This window comes from Bacillus rossius, chromosome 5, assembly GCF_032445375.1.
Source record: "Bacillus rossius redtenbacheri isolate Brsri chromosome 5, Brsri_v3, whole genome shotgun sequence".
Taxonomy (NCBI): domain Eukaryota; kingdom Metazoa; phylum Arthropoda; class Insecta; order Phasmatodea; family Bacillidae; genus Bacillus; species Bacillus rossius.
In genome coordinates this window covers 49,058,527-49,077,242 of record NC_086333.1, presented here as the reverse complement: position 1 = coordinate 49,077,242, position 18,716 = coordinate 49,058,527, and the positions used below count along the sequence as shown (strand labels likewise).

Sequence of the window (18,716 nt, the reverse complement as noted above, 5' to 3'; positions counted from 1 at the left end):
GACGCGTGTGTTGGGTGGACGCACGCGGGGACGCATCAGAACGCCGAAATACCTCAACGCCGAAATACATTAACGCCGAAAAATGTCATTGCAGGACTGCCACAAAGGTTAGGTTAGGTAAGGTTAGCACTCAAATTCATTAAGTTTTTCATTTTGCTCTCTGTGGGCCCCCCTTCCCGCAGCAACATTTTTCGGCGTTACTGTATTTCGGCGTTGTGGTACACAGCAGTTTTCTAGCTGTCGGCGTTGCGGTCAACTTGGCATTCGGCGTTATGGCATTCGGCATTATGGCATTCGGCGTTATTGTACGTTCGGCGTTGTGATAACGACCCGTACCTCGCGCGCTCTGACGTGTTCGCGACACTGGCCGGGGCTGCGTGCCAGCCCGGCGACCCACTTCTCGCGCCGCGCACGCAGTACCGCGGCCAGGCCTCGCCTGCACTGCGCGCCAGCTGTCGTACACAAGACGACAGCATTGTTATTTTATAGTAGAGAGCAACTTAACGTGTTTGACCAAGGCGATAAGCCTTATAACTTACGTAGCTAGTTTGATTATTACGCTCTGTCAAAATGCTAGTAAGCAAATCGGCAAATGTAACGGAGGTTTTTAACTGACAGCACTTTTCGTTCAACTCACAGGTGGAAACCAACACCCACCACTCCCCCTCCTTCATATTTCTACAAGCTTTTACAAGTCCACATTCTGTTCGTGAGTATATGCCTCTGGCTTTCCATGCGACACATTATCGTGGGGTGACTTTCTTGCGCAGGACAGGGAGATTTCAAAAGAGACAATTCGAAAAGAAATAATTCGAATACCAGACGGCAGTAGATATGAGGGTTAGTTAAATTTACTCCTCCAGCGCAGTAGTTCATTGAATTAGAATTCCTGTGATAAGTCTGTACTACCAGAGTCCGTGTTTCTTATCCCTACAATATAGATGTAGGCGCGGCCTGCTGTAATGTAAGTGGTTTTGTTCTGACGGAAGACCGTTGGTGATGTAGCGTGCAGTACTGGCTAGTCGCGTTGTCGAGACGGGCTTCGATCGAAGAATAAATCAATATTGCGAGCTGGTATAGCGTCTCATCAGATTGCAGTGCGCATTTTTTTTTCCAATGCATGATAACTGGCATTGGCGCTGTTCTTGTTTCGCTGTGTTTTGTTGCAACACATGCACAAAGAGCACAACATCTTTAGAAAAAAGTTATGTAATGCATTGATTTTTTTTAAATGTACTTTAAACATTTTTATTTTGTAAAGGAAAATTTTGATTGAGAATTTTGGAAATACAATTTTCTATTTCATCAAAATTATCATATGATAGTATTCAATTCTTGTACCGGTCTCTTTCCAACTTCATCAATGAGTGAATCGACATCAGCATGGCCAGCCTCCGTACGAAGGCCCGCCTTGTCAGGGGTGTATGTGTGTTAGTGAGGCGGGATGATAAGTGCGACGCTCGGCGGTATTTCTAGCGCGGTATCGCCTCTAAGCGCAAGGCTCTGAATTGACGCGCAGTCTTCTCGTCGTCACAGGATAACTGTGAAATTTTAGCGGTGACCGCATTATATGGCCGATAAATGAAGATAAAGGTGTATAATGCAAGTTCCTTAAGTGCTTTTAATAATCTGTACTGGTTGTTTTACGCCTAAAAATTACTCTGAAAACATGCGTTTTAGCCATTTTAACTCTTCTAGAAATACAGTTTAAAAACATGATCCAGAATTAAAAGTACTTTTCGGGCCTCAGCGAACTCTTAAATGCTTTTCGTAAACGTGCCCCACTCGGATGTCTTGAGTAGTTTTGAAATCGCGTTGTTTTTCCTGAAGCTCTGCGCACCGTCTGTGTGACCAGGTAGGCTGAACAGTCCTGCCGGGCACCAGGTAGCGCTCCACGTGTGCCAGGCCGGAGCTGGCCGGGAGAAGGAGCGAGGGTTGCAGTTTCCCCTCGCAGAGGGGCGTGGTCCTGCCCGGGCGCGCAGACGACACTGCTCCAGATATCCGGGAGGCGTCTGCTCACTACAGTAGTTCTGTTTCCGTATTTCGTTTTTAAACTGTGTTTTTAGATGAATGATAATTAGAGACCCGTAAAATTCGCGGGTTCAATGACCTCCAGGATAGACTCAAATATATCCTCTACACACTCGGTCAAATGCCAACTGTTGATTGGCTGCTGACTTGTGAGTCGTCTCGACTGGGTGGCCTGTGATTCGACACTTCTATGAGTGAGGGTCTCTAATTGACCCTCAGTCCTCCAGATTAACAGTGAACCAATGACAGAAGCAAAACTTAGGTATAATTATTTGAATTTTAGCATAACACGAAATGAACCCGCGAATTTCACGGGTCTCTAATGATAATGGCTAAACTTCGTATTTTCAAAAATAAATTTTAGGTCATGAAACACCCGGTGCAGATTCTTGGAAGCACTCACGGTGCATTTCTTTGTCAATAGGCTACCTCGTGATTAATTTACATTGGGATTCAGTCAGTTTTCTGTTTTTGTCTTCCATTGCAGCGGTGTAATAATGTCTGAGGGATTACCTAGTTCAGTTTAGATTTTTTCTTTCTTTTAGGAATAAAAATGCAAGCATAGAATTCCAAGTCATGTGTTATCTCTCAGTAAATCAAGTTCTTCCTTTTCCCAGATTTGGCTGGCATAATCAAGTGATAAACTATTGCCCTTTGGTGCGTTAACATATGGACGGTAACACTAATAGCTAGAAGTCTATGTGAAAATAACTACTGACTTCCTTAATATTTATGTAATACTTGAAAATTATTAACTTATCTGTAATTCTTATTTCAGTTGATTAAATATTTAACAAGAAATTTGAAAGTATATTGTTCCTGAGGCTGAATTATAGCAACAGTGTTAAACACTTGACATCAGGGAAATAGCGTGGTCTATGTTTGGATGAAGGCGTGATCCTTTATTCTTGGGTAATGATGGGTGAGTTGTGATCCGCCACATCGCTGTCCTGCCCGGCTGACTCGGCGTGGGCGGCTCAAGTTGGCAATTAACTGGGTGGTTTCGCTTCTGGATGCGTAGGCATTCTCAACTTGAGTTCCACAAGTGGGATCACGAAGCCTTTTAACCCTTATCCGGAGACGTGGGGTCTCCGTGACCCCAGCAAAACTTTAACTTGCTGCCATCTATGTGCAGTTCAAGGCACTTGCTTGTGGTACCATCTACCTTTCGCTTGGATATCACATAGTCTCCTCCTGTAGTGTCAGATTTGTTTACGCTGTCTGGAGCTAGATATCAGGTCGAAAAGATAACTTGGGGTCGTAGTGGCACCACGTCACCAGTTATGTTTCTATCTCAGAAGTGATAAAAAGGCTTCTAAACGAACATGTGTACGTGTGGGCGATCCAGATTATGACGAAACTATTTCTAAGTGGTTGAAAGATATTTTTAGTGACTTAAGTTATCAAAGTGTGTGTGGAAAAGCAATGTGTGATGATTGCAGAGCAAACAAATGTGACTTTTCGTACAAATTTAATTTTTTCAAACAATGTTCGGCTAATATATTTTATGTAAAAATGGCATTTTCAAAATATATAAGTATGCATGTGCTTTCTAGTTAGCTCGATTATATATATTGTTGTGGTTTAAGCATTGGTTATGCAAGGAAAATATTTGGAGGGGAAAAAAGTAATTTCTTTTTTTGGGAAAATTTATCTGTTGTAGATTTTATGAAAAAGTCTTATTATTCATAGAAGTTTTCTAGATTTTGTTTTGTCACTATATCTATATTGAATAGCAAATAAAACTTTTAGGCTACCATCTGCTTATTTTTTTTAAAAAAACAATTATTACAAATAGGCATTTTTAGATTTATTTGAGCAAGCACCAATGGAAAAAATTGTATTTTATAATTGGTAAATAATTATTTACTAATTTATTTTTTTATTTAATTAATAAGTATAAAAAATGCATTAAATAATTTTACATGGAACAAAAATAATTTCTAATCAGTTAACTTCTACAAAACATTTTGGGGTCTGAGGGGCACCACGTCACCAGATATGTCAAATATTTTCACGTCTCCGGCTAAGGGTTTTAAGATACTCCCGCCGTAATTAAACCCATTTTTTCTTCTCTTTTCGGGAATTAAAATAGTGCGTAGGTTGCCTTCGGCCGGTGAATTTTATTGTTATATTTTGTAATCCTGCTTTCCCCACCAATGCATTCCGACGCCACTTCACCTCTGTATGATAACCTTCATCCGCCTCTAAGACTCAAATGTCGGCGAGACGTTATAAAAATAAATCATAATTTATTAAATCCATAAATCTGACCCAGCCCCCATCTCGGGCCTCGAACCTTCCGTGCGAAGCTGCTCATGGCTTTACCGCCAACCTGACAAGTTTTTTTTTTTTTCGGATGTGCACATCCATGCAGAACTTAGTACAGGAAGGAAAATGCAGGCCGTTGTACACACATTTCCGCGTTTGGCATCTGTATCTACAACTTTCACTTACCATATCCATCTGTCAAACAGCTTTTATGAGCTCATTAAATTTTTACTGTTTTTAAACATACTCTAGCCCTGATGTTGGATGTCACTTTCATATGCCTCATAACAATATTTAAGTAAACCACAGAGAAAGCACATTTACGATAATGATTATTCTCCTTGGCGTAAAATTGCAATTTTATTTTTTACTTGCGTGTTGATGAACGGAGAAAGATCGATATTTTGAGGTGATCCCCTTCGACGAGTAGATGACAATGCCATCCCGTGTCGGGCAGCTCTTACCAGCATGTAGCATCCAAAATTGGGATTAAATTGTACTATGGGTAGGCGACTTCTTTAACTATATTTTTATTCAATGGTAGTACAATAGCATTGTTTCGAGAAATTTTATTACTGTAATTTCATGCTAAGAAAGAAACTTAAAGCGGAGAACACTGTAAAACGTACAAGGCACATTTCCAGACGGGTGTTTACAATGAATAAAATCTACGTGGTGTGAATTATAGTTATATTCCGATACCCGGGCATTTCCGAGTGTTCGGTAGGCTCCTGATGACGCGAACTTAACCTTCCCATACGAATCCGAGATCGTGCATGCGATGCGTTTGTTAGTAAGGTCGTGCGGTTTTGTCATGGATATATTAAAATATCTCGTCTTCTCGGAGTGTCATGCCGTCTGTTATGTCAGTCCCCCCCCCCCCCCGGCCCATTTCTCTCACTCTGTGACTCTCTCTCTTTCCCCCCTCCCCTCCAAGAACTGCACTCATCTTGAAGTTAAATATAACCTGTAGAGTTTTAGATCGGGTTTATAATCTTAACAAGAAACACATGAGCGCAAGGACGCATCACGCAACAGAACTAATAGATAGTCTATAAACACGCAAGTCAAAAAATGTAGTCAACTCTACAACATTAAACTGTAATTTTTTTTCTTTATTTGGATTCTTTTCATAGATTTTTTTTTTACAAAAAATTTGCATTTCTTAATTATATTTTAAGAAGTAAATTGCATACTGTGCGGTATTTTATCAAGTGGAAATGTGATGTGTATGATAAAAACATAATCCTTACACGTTACTTCTTACAAAGTAAAAATTTTTAGGAACACGTCACTTTATGTTTAGAAGGCTGAAACGCAAATAGTTTAAAAATTGGCCGATGCATATGTCGGGTTTTTGCATCTGGCTTAGTTTATAAATCCGGACTTAACGCCACAATAGTTAATGTGAGTATTGTCAATGAATGGGGACTCCATTTAATGGCGGTGTTGTATAAAATGTGTAATAAATGATTAAATGAGACTGCTTTGGCGATCTGAAAGTTGGATTTAAAGTTGTAGGTTTATTTTTTTTAGGACGATATGAATTGCATGTGTGCAGTATTTTTTTTGTATACCGCCGAGTGGGGGGAGGAGGGAGAGAAGCGAAAACTCACCCACTTTTCCCTAGACGACCATGCAACACGCCTCCGCTGTAAACGCAGATTTGTTTCTACCAGAGCTCGCAGGAAACAGTGTGTTTGTTCTATTTCCAAGTGTTGACCACCGCAACAAAAACTTATGTAGCTGGACCCCCGCCACCAGAGACATCCAGGGCCAGGGGACGAACCGTTAAAAGAAAATGGGCATAAATATTAAGTATCAGCTTGAATTTTTTTAAAATCTAGATAGTAAATGGCTTTTGGTCCAGGAACTAACACTGTACCGCCCCCCGCCCCGGCGCGAAAACTAGCACAGCCATTGGAACATATGATACAACACTTAACGTACCGGGAGTAGCAGGGGCGCAACAACTAAATTTCCAAAAGGGGGGGGGGGGCAATATACCTTTTTATAAAGAATTATCGATCCCCCCTATTGAAGGGGGTGGGGGGAGGGGTCCGTGGGTCCTCCCCCGGGAAAAATTTGTATTTCAAGGTGGAAAATGGTGCTATTTAAGCTGTTTTATTATCTAAAAAATTGATTACACAGCACTTTCTTTGCCCCCACTTCAAGGTTTCAGAGGGGGGGGGGGGGGCAAAAACCCTTGCCGCCCCTCCCCCCCTGTTGTTGCGCCCCTGGGGAGTAGTGTGGATATAAAGTAGACTCGCCGCGGTACTACGAGTAGCGTGGAGGCGGGCTACTCGATCCTCCCGCGAAGGTCGACGCCGCAGTGGAAGGTCCTCCGGGGAGCGGCTCGTCGGCGCGTGAGGGCCGCAACCCTACCCCGCGGCCCGTATGGGCTCGCGCGGCCTCGCTCTGTCTCTCCTCGTCGCCCGAAGGTCCGCTCAGTGCGTGCTTTACAGTACCCGGCATTTCCCGGGCTGAGTTGAAGCAAAATGGATATCTCTACATGACAGTGTGGTGGACATAGGTCATGCATACAAACTGCAATTGTGTATCATTTCTCTTATGATTTTCTGTTTACCCGTGGCGATTGGTTGAACGGTTTAGAAGTTGCACTGCAGCGTCATCTAGTAGTGAGTTAACAAAAAAAAAATGGATAGTCTAAAAACCTTCTCTATAAAAAACAACAACTTTGATCTGCTTACACGGTGATCGGTCAAACAGTGTGTGAGTTTGTCGAACATACATACATACATACATACATACATACATACATACATACATACATATCATCCTATTTTATATATGGATACTACTTTGGCATTATTAAATACAGTATATAGTTAACATTGAAAGGAAGAGACAGCACAGCTTTCGTCAAATTAAAGCGAGCTAACAAAGTGGTAAATACAATGTTGCCATATCATGCATTGTAATAACTTTCTAAAAAGTGAATTTCTGAGTTATTACAGCTGATTAAGGAATACGAAATTGCTTTTGTAGTAAAATGTTTCTAATATTTTTGCTTACAAAATTTGTATTAGTTAAAAAAATTCCACGTAGCAGGTGAAATAGATCCTTATCTAAATATTGCCCGAGGCATACAGTGATTAACTGTTTGAATAATTTTATTCCTGTGGAATCATTGGGATTAAATAATGAGTTAAGTATTTAGTATTATTACTTTTCCATTTACAGTCATATTTCACAGAACTCTCTTATAACTGCATTGGGAAATATATTGCTGCATGTGTCTTTTAAGTCCTGCTTCCATCAAGTTTTAAGTAAAAGTGTGTAAAGTTTGTAAGTTCTCTTCTCTGTATTGAATTTGTTGGCCAGTACAAAGTTGTCAATTTTTAATTACTTTTGTTAGTAAGCCATTAATTTATAATATAACTGTGACCACAGATCTAGTAGTGACCACATCTAGAAAGTCTACGGTGGTATTGAGCTTGAGTGGGTTGGATGCATACCAATTGTCGGCGAGGCGGAAGTTGGTCATGAATAATGCAGCAGTTGGCTTATCCACTCCGGGATGTTTGACGTGAGTGTGTGTGGTGTGAATGTACTTTTCTGAGGTGGAGTGGTGCCTACACTGCCACTGCTGTTGGAAAGAGAAAGTCTCGATTAGAAATGGCAGAGTTCATCTGCTAGTTGGTATAATATGGCTCCAACCTCATTCGCAATTCCCTAAATAACAAATATTAGCACAGATGATTTTGTGCTGTTAATAATAAATAAAATTTTAGTCTGGTTTACAACTGCAAAAGTTGAAAGTTGTAAAAACTTACAAGTGAAAAGTATTAAAAATATTATCCCTTTATTAGATCAGTAAAAAAAATTAATTTCATGTGTACATGAAATAATTTGTAATGGCCTACTAACTTTAATAAAGTTATTGATGAATTGATTTGGTACCGATCATTACAAAATTACTGTGTAACTTAAGTAGAGTGAATAATATTGAGATATGTACATACAAACTTTTTTTTAAGTCACCATTTCATGTTAAGAACGTAACAATTTTGTTTAATTTTTTGTTCATGGACATAAAAGCTTAGGTTACAGTTGTCATTATAGCGGTTATGGACTGTGCATTTGTGTCGAGTGAGTAGTGATTTACATGTAAAATGCGACTGGGAGATAGAAAAATTCTTGGTGGAGTTCTTGTAGAAGTATGAATGCCAGTAGCAATAACTAGACTTCTTCAGTAGCTGAGTATAATGATTTCCACTGTTAGTATGGTAGTGCCTGGTGGTTAAAAATTTATCTATAGTATTACCATACTATAGTGCAGTAAATTTCTTTGTATGTTGAGTATATTGTGTGAATGTGGTTTGTATGTATAAAATAAAATATAGTACATACTTGTAGCAATGAATTGTTCTATGGAGGTAAATTAAGTTTAAGTAAGCTACTGTGATTTCAATATTTGGATTGTGCAAAAGTATAGAACCTATTTTAAGGCATCCTCTTTGGACTGTTGTTTTATTCACATGAAGAGTATCATTTCCACAATGTGATAGTTTTCAATCACTCATGAGTTGGAAGATAAGTATTCATATTTTGTCAGCATGAGTTGGAAGACAAAAATGTTTTATTGGTGTTATTCAATTCTTATCTAAAAAAAACAAACCTTTCTGCTGAAATTGTACAATTTTCTTTATGTTGCCTTAAGGAGTTGCATGCAGTTTTGAGTTGTTTGCAGTGTAAGATGTGCATTATGTGAGGTGTTTAGCATAATGAACATAATAGGGAAACAACTTAATGCCAGTTAAAAGTGTGTAAAAGAGTTGTGTTAAATGTATTATTTATAAATGCATGCTTAAAGAATGGGCGTTTCATAATTTAATGTTGTGACTTTAGGTGCTGTCCATGAAAGAGGAGCTTCGACGAGCTCTAGATGTCTCAAGTATTGGAGGTTTTGAATTACCAGAGCTGGTTGGAGTCACAGAAATTTTCACAGAAGAGCATCGCAAGAAACTAAGCCGCCACCTACCAGCGAGGGCTGAAGGTAAGCAATTTTATTTTTTTACAATGGATAGAATTATTACGGGTCTCCTTGCATATTCTGCCATTACTAGAAGTTGAAATGACTAGCAACAAAGTAATTTTGTTCTTATAATATTTTAAATCATAGGCTTTATGTTATGAACACAAACTGGAAGTTGCTATAAATCAAAACAATAATTAATTAAATGTTTGTGGTAATTTTGTAGTTTTTAAAAAAATTAGTAATGTATCTTAAACTTTTTAGTTTCATTCAGCTGAATGTATAAAGAAAAATTAGAATTTGAGGGGTATGATTATGTGAAGTTAACTGTTTTAATAGACAGGTAGTAGGTATATATAACTTAATATTGAAACACTATTTTTTTTTGTGTAATTAAATTGGATTATTTTCTAATTTAAGCAAGTGATAATGTATGTACTTGTACACACGATCCCTTCTTTTTTACAATACTACTTTGCATGATTAATGGTTTCTCTGAAACCACAAGGCAGTCAAAAATTTATTTAGTAATTTCTTGTTAATTGTCATTGGAATCTCTTTTTACTAAACACACCATAAGTCTTTGCAACCCATCGACCTAAATCTATCGTAGACCCCATCATGATGTTACTTGCTTAAATGCAAAATTTTACTATTATGTAAAAGAAAATTTTCAAATCATCTTCCTGATTGAATGTAAATGATGGTCCACCTTTCCAGGTATGTATCTGAAACACTTTAATGTTATGAGTAGCTGCCCCTGGATATATGGGTTTGTGCAGCCAAGTGCTGGCACAATGTAGAGGTCAATGCAGAGTGGAAGATACTTCCTTGTGGAAACTAAGGATGGAGTGTTTGTGATTGAGTGCTAATAATAACAGTGTTCAACTTAAAAGCATGGTTCCCACACTATTACTTCCTCTTTCTCTCTGACCCCACAATTTTTTTTCCCCTGTCTCATTGATCTGCTGAAAGACTATGGATATTTGAGTGTGCTTCAAACTACATTATGCACAATTCATTGTATCCTTTACCTTTAATTAATGCAAGTAAAAATCAGACTCTGGGTATTAAGGGCACAGAATTTGTAATTAAAATACAAATACTGATACTGTGTAGTATGAAAAAATTACTGTTTTATAACTTTAAGATGTCCATTTCCCTATTTTTAAGTATTTTTCTTGTGGTCAGGAACCATGCTTAACGTAGCTTTTGAGACTATTTATTCAGTGAATGTGTGAACTTTTCTATCTTGTGGGGTGAAAGTGATATATAATACCATGATTGAATGTTTATTGTGATCTTACCAGTGTTAAAGGCAACATTGGGTCTGTGGTGCCTGCTGCTGTACACGTAATTGGAAGACAGTAACTGTGTGCTATGATGTTTGTACAGTACAGGTTGTTTCTTGCAGGTTACGTATGGACCCTGGTGTTTAGCACGTCGCAGCACGGCTTCAGCCTGAACTCGATGTACAGGAAAATGAGCAAGGTTGAGAGCCCCATCCTTATGGTTATCGAAGACACCGAACACAATGTGAGTAACTTCATGCTGATTAGTTTCAAAACACTCTCACCCAGGGCTGGTTTATAATTTGCATCAGAGATCAGGCAGGTTTACAGTCGGCCATTGCATAGTCAAACACTCCGAATGCCTGCTGAAATTTTTTTTTTCAAATCGATGCTGCTGGCTATTGTGTATAAGGCCGGGTTTATAAATCATGAAAGTCATAAGAAGTCACCAACCCTAGAACTTGAAAATGTAAAACACTAGAAATCAAATTTCTTCCCTGGACTTCTTTTGATGTATCATATTTAACATGAAAACATTTGAAATTGTAAGTTTGATATAAAAGGTAATTTTCTTTCATTGTGTGAAAGTTTAAGAATGATAAAAACATCAACCTTGCCTTCTATGTACATAACATCTGCATCTTAATAAAACTTTCCGTAACACTTCACTTCAAATATGAAAGGTGAAATCCCAAGCTGAACTCAGTTGCATGATTTATAAACTGGTATTTAATCCTTTGTTGTTGAATTCTTGCATAGTTCATAAATCTGTCCTAAGTTTCAAAAGTAAAAGAATAAAAAAAAGTTTAATGTTAACATTAATTTGAAAGTCAGCATTATGATTGATTTCTGTATCAAACTTAAAACAAATTTCTAAGCAAATTCAGAACTGCAGTGTTAACAAATTTATGAAAATAGTTATGAACTAATAGAAACTAACTTAACAGCTTTCCAAAGAGAAGAAAGTTGCATGGGAATACCAATCAAATGTTTTGATGGCTGTTTTTCGTCTGTTCATAAAAGTTTAAATGTGCCAATATTCTGATTTACAATTAATGGGGTTTTGAAAATACAACCTAATATTTCAATATTCCTTGATTGTGAGAAAGAAATTTATACCTAGATGTCTTGATGTCATCTACATAATTATTTTAAAACAATGGTTTTAATTTATTTGGTTATTTGCTTAATCTATACAACAAAGATCATGCATAGTATTGGTTTTTGCAGTAAACTTCTGCTTTATTTCAGAATTTTTTTGTACATATTCTCCCTCCGCCCCTTCTCCCTATGGCAATTAAAAATAAACGCAAAAAGACTGTGACAATAAATAACAGAAACTGTGTTGGGCATACCAATACCAAAGTTCATTAAGTAGAGTGATGTTGGTACTCATCTCAAGGTAGGTAATAACGTAAATAGTTTATCAACCCAAAAATTATTGTGTGATGTACACTGTTTTTCCTTTTGTAATTTTTTTCATTGTTGACATGATCTTAACTATGTCTTGAGTGAAGAATTAAAACTGTCATCACCTACTTAAAATTAAAAAAGAGAATAGTCCACAAAATATAACGACGTACATCCCACGGAGATTTGCATTTTTCTAATAGGCAACTTTATCAACTTTTTAGTTTGACATAGCAATATTTGATAATGTCAAGGTAAATGGTTGACTGCCTGGTTATTTATAAAACAAAGTACTTTATTTAATGTAATGGGGTGATTTGTGAGGATTGACATGATGCCTTACATGAATCGCGTCAAAAAAACAGGCACTCAGTTGTCGACATTACTGTAGGCATCTTGTTTGGAAATGCTGACGAATGTCTCTGTTGCGACAGGTGTTTGGGGCGCTGACGTCATGCGCCATGAAGGTCAGCGACCACTTCTACGGCACCGGGGAGTCGCTGCTGTTCAGATTCACGCCGGAGTTCCAGGTGTTCCCGTGGACGGGCAAGAACATGTACTTCATAAAGGGCAACAACGAGTCGCTCGCCATCGGAGCCGGAGAGTGAGTGTCTAGCGTACACACTTGTTGCAGGCTGCATGCCAGGAAGTAGTTACAGCAGTATGGAAGCTCATCACACAGCCTGACAATCTGCCGGCTCGGGTTGGATACTCAATGGTACATTTTTTTTTACATTTTAATTTTTATTATTTTTCACAATATTAAACTATTAATCACAGAATTTAAATATGTTTAAACAGTTACATTACATAATTTTGTGAGGTTTTGAATAAAGTCACAAACCATGCTCTACAGTAAATACAGTTCAAAACATTTAACAAAACATTTTAATTTAAAACAATTCCTTGCTAAAAATATTAACTAATTTACAGTAAACTTTTCTATATTAAATACATTAATTCTAAATATATACATTTAACTGTTAAACTATTAATTACAGAAATTAAATATAATTAAATATCATGAAAAATTAAAAAAAAAACAAAATACAAAAAAAAAAACTGTACCTGTGGGTATTCAACCAGAGCCAACATTTTTCCAGGCCATGCATTTCACCACTGAACCACGACCCTGGCTTGACAGTAATCAGTAATTGATGGAAATTTAAATTATGGTATCAGGGATGTGCTAAATCTCATGGATTCCTAAATGATTCTAGCAATGATTACATTGTACACACTTTACCATGTTTTATTTTATGTAAATAAAAGTGGAAAACCCCGAATAAAATCCATACATCTTTTGTTAAATAGTTTGTGTCATATTTAATTAATGTTTATCATAGAAGACAACCAATGAAAATTGTTTTTCTTTAAAGACCGTTGAGGAAATAAATTTGGTTTCGTAGTTTTGATTGTTTTGATTTATTGCTTAACCCGCCAGTGCACGGGTTAAAAAAAGTTACATAATTGAACGGGTTGGGTCTCTCAGACCCATACATAAATATGCTGAAAAAAAGTTATTATTTTGACTATGTATTTTATTATTTGTTATGGTAATTGCTATACAATCGACGTTCAATATATGCAATCATATACTTTTAAAAAATTTAGTACAAATTTTCAGATATTTTTTTTTGTAAAAGACTACATTATTTTGCAGAATATTTCACTAAAGCATAAAAAACAGAAATGTTCAATTAAAATTGACTTGAAACTTCTGTGACACCTTTATGGGAGAAGCAATAACTAACTAAACTTCACACAGGATCATTACAGTCATTACATAAACACATTTTACTCTAAAAAGACATATAAATTTTTATGAACTGGCGACATGAGTAGTGAGATTTTCTGTCTTTACAGTTCACAGCTCGTCCCATTTATGAAATTTATTCGATTCAATATTCCTCCATCCAACCTGTATAATACTTTTGCAGCAATACAAAATTTTTGGAAAAAAAAAAAAATATATATATATATATATATATATATATATATATATATATATATATATAGCCTACACACACACAAATACATACAATTTTCTTGCGATCTTGTTTGCTCAATTCCTAGCCATTATTTTACAAATCACTATAATATTGCACACAAGATCTATTATGGAATAAAAATTACAAAATTACTGTTGATATGAAAGTTTTGCCATGACTTTTCACATAAACTTCACATGTCATTTTTACAGTCACTGCACATGATGGCACTGTGCTCTAAACACAGATATTTTCTGCACTTGAAACAAGAGTAGCGAGTTTTCCTGTCTTTACAGTAAGCACATCGTCCTCTTTTGTTTCCATCACTTGTTTGCTCTTCTTCTTCTGGCAAACCAGATATTCTTTTTGCAGCACTGCGAATGCTTTTAGGAAGAAATTTACACATGGCTCTCTCTTTGATGTGCTCCTCCGTAAGGTTGAACATCAGTTTTCTCAGAAACGTTCTTCTGTTTTTTCCATCTTGGGAAGTGGGATCATTTGCTCGATAAACCAAATAAGCATTGACACCTGCAATATTGAGCATTGCGTAGAAAATTACCATTGTCCATCTTCTAGTGTTTCGAGCCACATTATAGAATGCAATCCTCTCATCGACACAATCCACACCACCTTTGGTTGAATTATAAAATGTGATGATCTCTGGTTTTTTTTGTTCTCCTGTGCTCTCGTCAATTTTATCATCGGCATGCATAGACGACAACAACAATACAGTTTTTCCTCGTTTTGGAACATAAGAAACGAGAGTCATGTTTTCTTGAAAGCCGAATACACTGCTGTGAGGTTCCCGTTTTGCAGCTGTAATAAAGTGTGGTGGCAGCTCCTTCTTATTTTTTCTGACAGTTCCAACAATAGTTATGTTGTGTTCATTCTTCATTTTTGCAACAATATCGTACGATGTGAACCAGTTATCTATCGTCAAATTACGCCCACTTCCAGAAACAGGCAAGCACATTCTTTAAACAATATCACTCGGTTTGAAGCTCACATCTTGATATGGTCCTGCAGGTTGCTTACCACAATATATTTCAAGATTGTATGTATAATACATTTTAGCATCAACCAGTGCAAAAACTTTTATACCATATTTCCCTGGTTTCGATGGAATATACATTCTAAAACCACATCGTCCTCTGAAAGAAAGAAGCATTTCATCCAATGTCATAAACTCACCCATGGAATAGTATTTTTTACAGTTTCCATTGAATGCTTCGAAAATTTCCCTCACTGCTGCCAATTTGTCACTCTCTCTCCTCTGCTGCCTGGTTTCGATATCATCAAAGCGAATACATTTCAGAAGAAATCGGAAGCGTCTGAAAGCCATGGTTGCTGGAAACCGCTCCGTTCCTAAACCATTAGTAGACCAAAAGTCTTGGATATTCATTCTTCCACCATGCAGGAAACCCATTCCGTAGAGTAGACCAAGGAGAGATTTTATTTCTGTCAGTGATGTTGGTTTACAGTCACTAGGATCTTTATAACTAGAAGAAATTTTTAAAATGTATTTGTTTGTGAACACAACAATTTTTTCAATCATATTGTTGTCAAAAAACAAACTCCAGCATCCACTAACACTTTTTTCTTTTTTTCCTAGCCCTGTAACACCTGGAAGTTTTTTTACAATATTGTGACTTCTAGTACGAACACTTTGCATTGGTCTACTTTTTCCCCACTTTGTCTTCCTGTCTTTCCCTAAAAAGTAATTGTTCTCAGTGTTATTTGATTGTATTTTTTCTTCATCTGAATCATTTTCTGAAGAACTATTATGGTCGCTGCTAACTGCATAATCTTGATCGGCATCAGTGTCTGTACAGTCAGAAATATCATCATCGGACAACGTTTCTTCTAGAAGTGCCATAACTTGTTCCACATCGCGTGGATTACTCAAATTGTACAACTGTTTCCTACGTGACCTAGAAGAGAAAATCATCACCATATATAGACTAAACCTATACCTATTTTAATACACATGTATTTAATTTCAAAGGCTGTGTGGAGAAGCAAGAAAAATAAAAAAACAGTCAAAGCATAGATTAAAAAAAACTTACATAATTGTACGGGTTGGGTCCCACAGACCCACCAGTCGATAAAATGCACAGTACTTCGGAAACTATAACTGCCACTCTGCTGCAAGTCCACAGAGATACTAAACAGGTTTGGATAGGAAGCTATCAGGTTGCACAAGTAAACAGCTTCTGCCATCTCTTGGCGATTCGAAGAATTACATGCTGCTGGGTCTCACAGACCCAACCCGTGCACTGGCGGGTTAAGCTGGAATATCTAATATCATCAAAAGTATTAAGTTTAATGATATGAAATTCTGTTACATATATTATTCTGACGTCTTGGGTTGGAAAAAGGCTTAAGCTCTGTCGTTTTAATCAGGTTTTCACTGTATTTAAGGGTGTGTGGCACTGAGATCACTGTGCTTATCCCCCACGTCTCGGGGCAGTCACAGCTGTTTAAAATCAAAATGGATTCTGGCCTCGCACACACTTCAACAACGGACGGTTTGAGGAGGGTAAAAGGGCGAGGGGGTCGAGATGTGGCGTCAGTTTGAAACTGCAAACATGTTGGTAATTCAAAATCACACAACAGCCCCTCTCATAAAAGCCCTCACTTTTAGTTAACGAAATATTTCAAATTCTACACAGCATCGAGGAATTTAAAATTGTAGGAATCGTTTTTGGCATTTGTATAAAATATGAAGCAACTGCAATAGATTTTGCAGATTCTTTTGCTAGCAGCTTTTAAAATTATGGATATGCTACATATTTTAGAGTGATAATTTAAAAAATTTTTTTCAACAGTATTTACATTCTTGCAAACTTTCCCTACAACTGTGTAACTGTGTGTGAACTTGTTGCAGTGGCAAGTTCGGCTTGTGGCTCGACGGGGACCTGTACCAGGGGCGGACGCAGCCCTGCAGCACGTACGGGAACGAACCGCTTGCCCCTCAAGAGGACTTCGTCGTCAAGACCATGGAGTGCTGGGCATTCATCTAAGGGCCCCCCAGACACTGACGTTCACTCTCCGCTGATCTGGGCAACGGTTGTGTGTGGTGGAATTCGGACTTTCATTCTGTGAAAGCCAGGATTGATGTTTTTCTAGTGTTACAGGCTAGCATGCTCAGTGTTTTCAGTGATCACATGCTGGTCATCAAAATTATTTTTGATAGGTTTAAAAATTTTTTTTTGGAGATATAACTTACTACTGTAACACATATAGGCTGTGTACAGTATTAATCTGATAACTATTACATTTTTGTTTTTATTGCATTGTAATAAGGCATGGCTTTGTATAAAATTGTACATATGTATAGTGTTGGAAATGAATGTTGTTAATGGTGATGAGCTGCGTTAACTTTGAACTGATGAGAAATGTTAGGCTGTTGGCAATGAAAGTTTTAACAGTGCGACCAACTTTGTACTGAAGAAGCATTCTGAAGTTGTGACGACTATTTTGGGAATGTTTATGTTGCTGCTTACATATTGCCTGAAACATGATGTGCATTCACTTTGTTAGTGGCAGCATTGCACAGCAAATGTGTGTTGCTTTGCTCTGCCTATGCAAGTAATGTTAGTTTTATGTACATGAAGTTGTTATGTATTATGTTAAGGCAATAGTGCAAACTTAAACATACACTGTGAAATATGTATGCACTGATGTTCCAGTGGTGGCCAATTTTAAAAATCAGGATGTTATTTAATGTCCACTCCAGTATATGTGCAGTTATGGGGAAGGTAGTTTTTTCTATGAAGGAATGCTGATGGAAGGTAAGAGGAATAGATCTTGTCATGTACAATTAATCAATATTTAAGTGTGTATTTAAGTATTTGTCACTAAAAATTAATAATTTTTATTTGTCTCTGCTTGAGTGAAAGAAGACTGTTACATGTTTGTTTTTGTTTAAAGAATTTGTATTGCTCCAATGAAGAGCATAATTTACAAAAAAATGTAGTCCATTGATTGATGTTTACATGTGAAAAATCTTTGTTTCCAATAAGTTTTATTGGTTGCCATTTTAAAAATTCATTTTGAATAGTCAGTAAAGTTGATACCTTAGACTATGTTTTGAGAAAGAGATGTTGCATCAATGCCTTGTCATTAGTAACTAGAGGTGCAGTTACATTTGACTTCAAATATTCTCGTGTAGTGTCAATTATTGAGAGGCTGTTTCACTGTGTTGTGTGGTTTATCTGTAATATTAAGAAAAGTGCTTTGAACTTTAAACCTGAAATTGTAAATATCAAAACACTTGATCAGTTTTATAGTTACCAAAAAAAAATAGTGAATCTATTTATTTATTCTGTGTAACTATTTTAACACATATATGAAGCATTTAATCTGTGTATGTTTGTGTAAAATGCTGAGAAAAATTTGCAATACTCAGAATTATTAAAATTAATATCAACATATTTGTTTAAGAAACACATTGAAGCCAAATTAGTATTGTTTCAGATTAAATACTAAAAAAATGTACCATGTATCCTTCATTGTAGATCTGTTGTGTAGGGATCAGAACTGTGTGAGGCGTAAATACCTCAAAATATTTATATTAGCAAGTGCTTCACCACCACTTTGTAGTTTGATATGATGTGTAAATGTTTGCAGAGAACTGCAGTTGGGAAGCAGTTTGTTAATATTCTGTATTACATTGCCGATTTTTCTGTAAATATGTGTATTAATATGCCATTCACAAAA

The 18,716-nt window shown here is 36.9% G+C and overlaps 1 protein-coding gene across 7 annotated transcripts in view; it reads left to right on the top strand.

Moving 5' to 3' along the window:
- Nucleotides 1-18,716, top strand: part of LOC134531781 (nuclear receptor coactivator 7) — a 667,626-nt gene extending 648,910 nt beyond the window's left edge. For all 7 annotated transcript variants that reach the window (XM_063367692.1, XM_063367693.1, XM_063367694.1 and 4 more), the window contains 4 exons: nt 9,175-9,322; nt 10,716-10,837; nt 12,438-12,607; nt 16,882-18,716. In XM_063367692.1, coding sequence (XP_063223762.1) covers nt 9,175-9,322; nt 10,716-10,837; nt 12,438-12,607; nt 16,882-17,017 — 576 coding nt within the window. In that variant the 3' untranslated portion in view covers nt 17,018-18,716. The remainder of the gene's footprint in view (nt 1-9,174; nt 9,323-10,715; nt 10,838-12,437; nt 12,608-16,881) is intronic.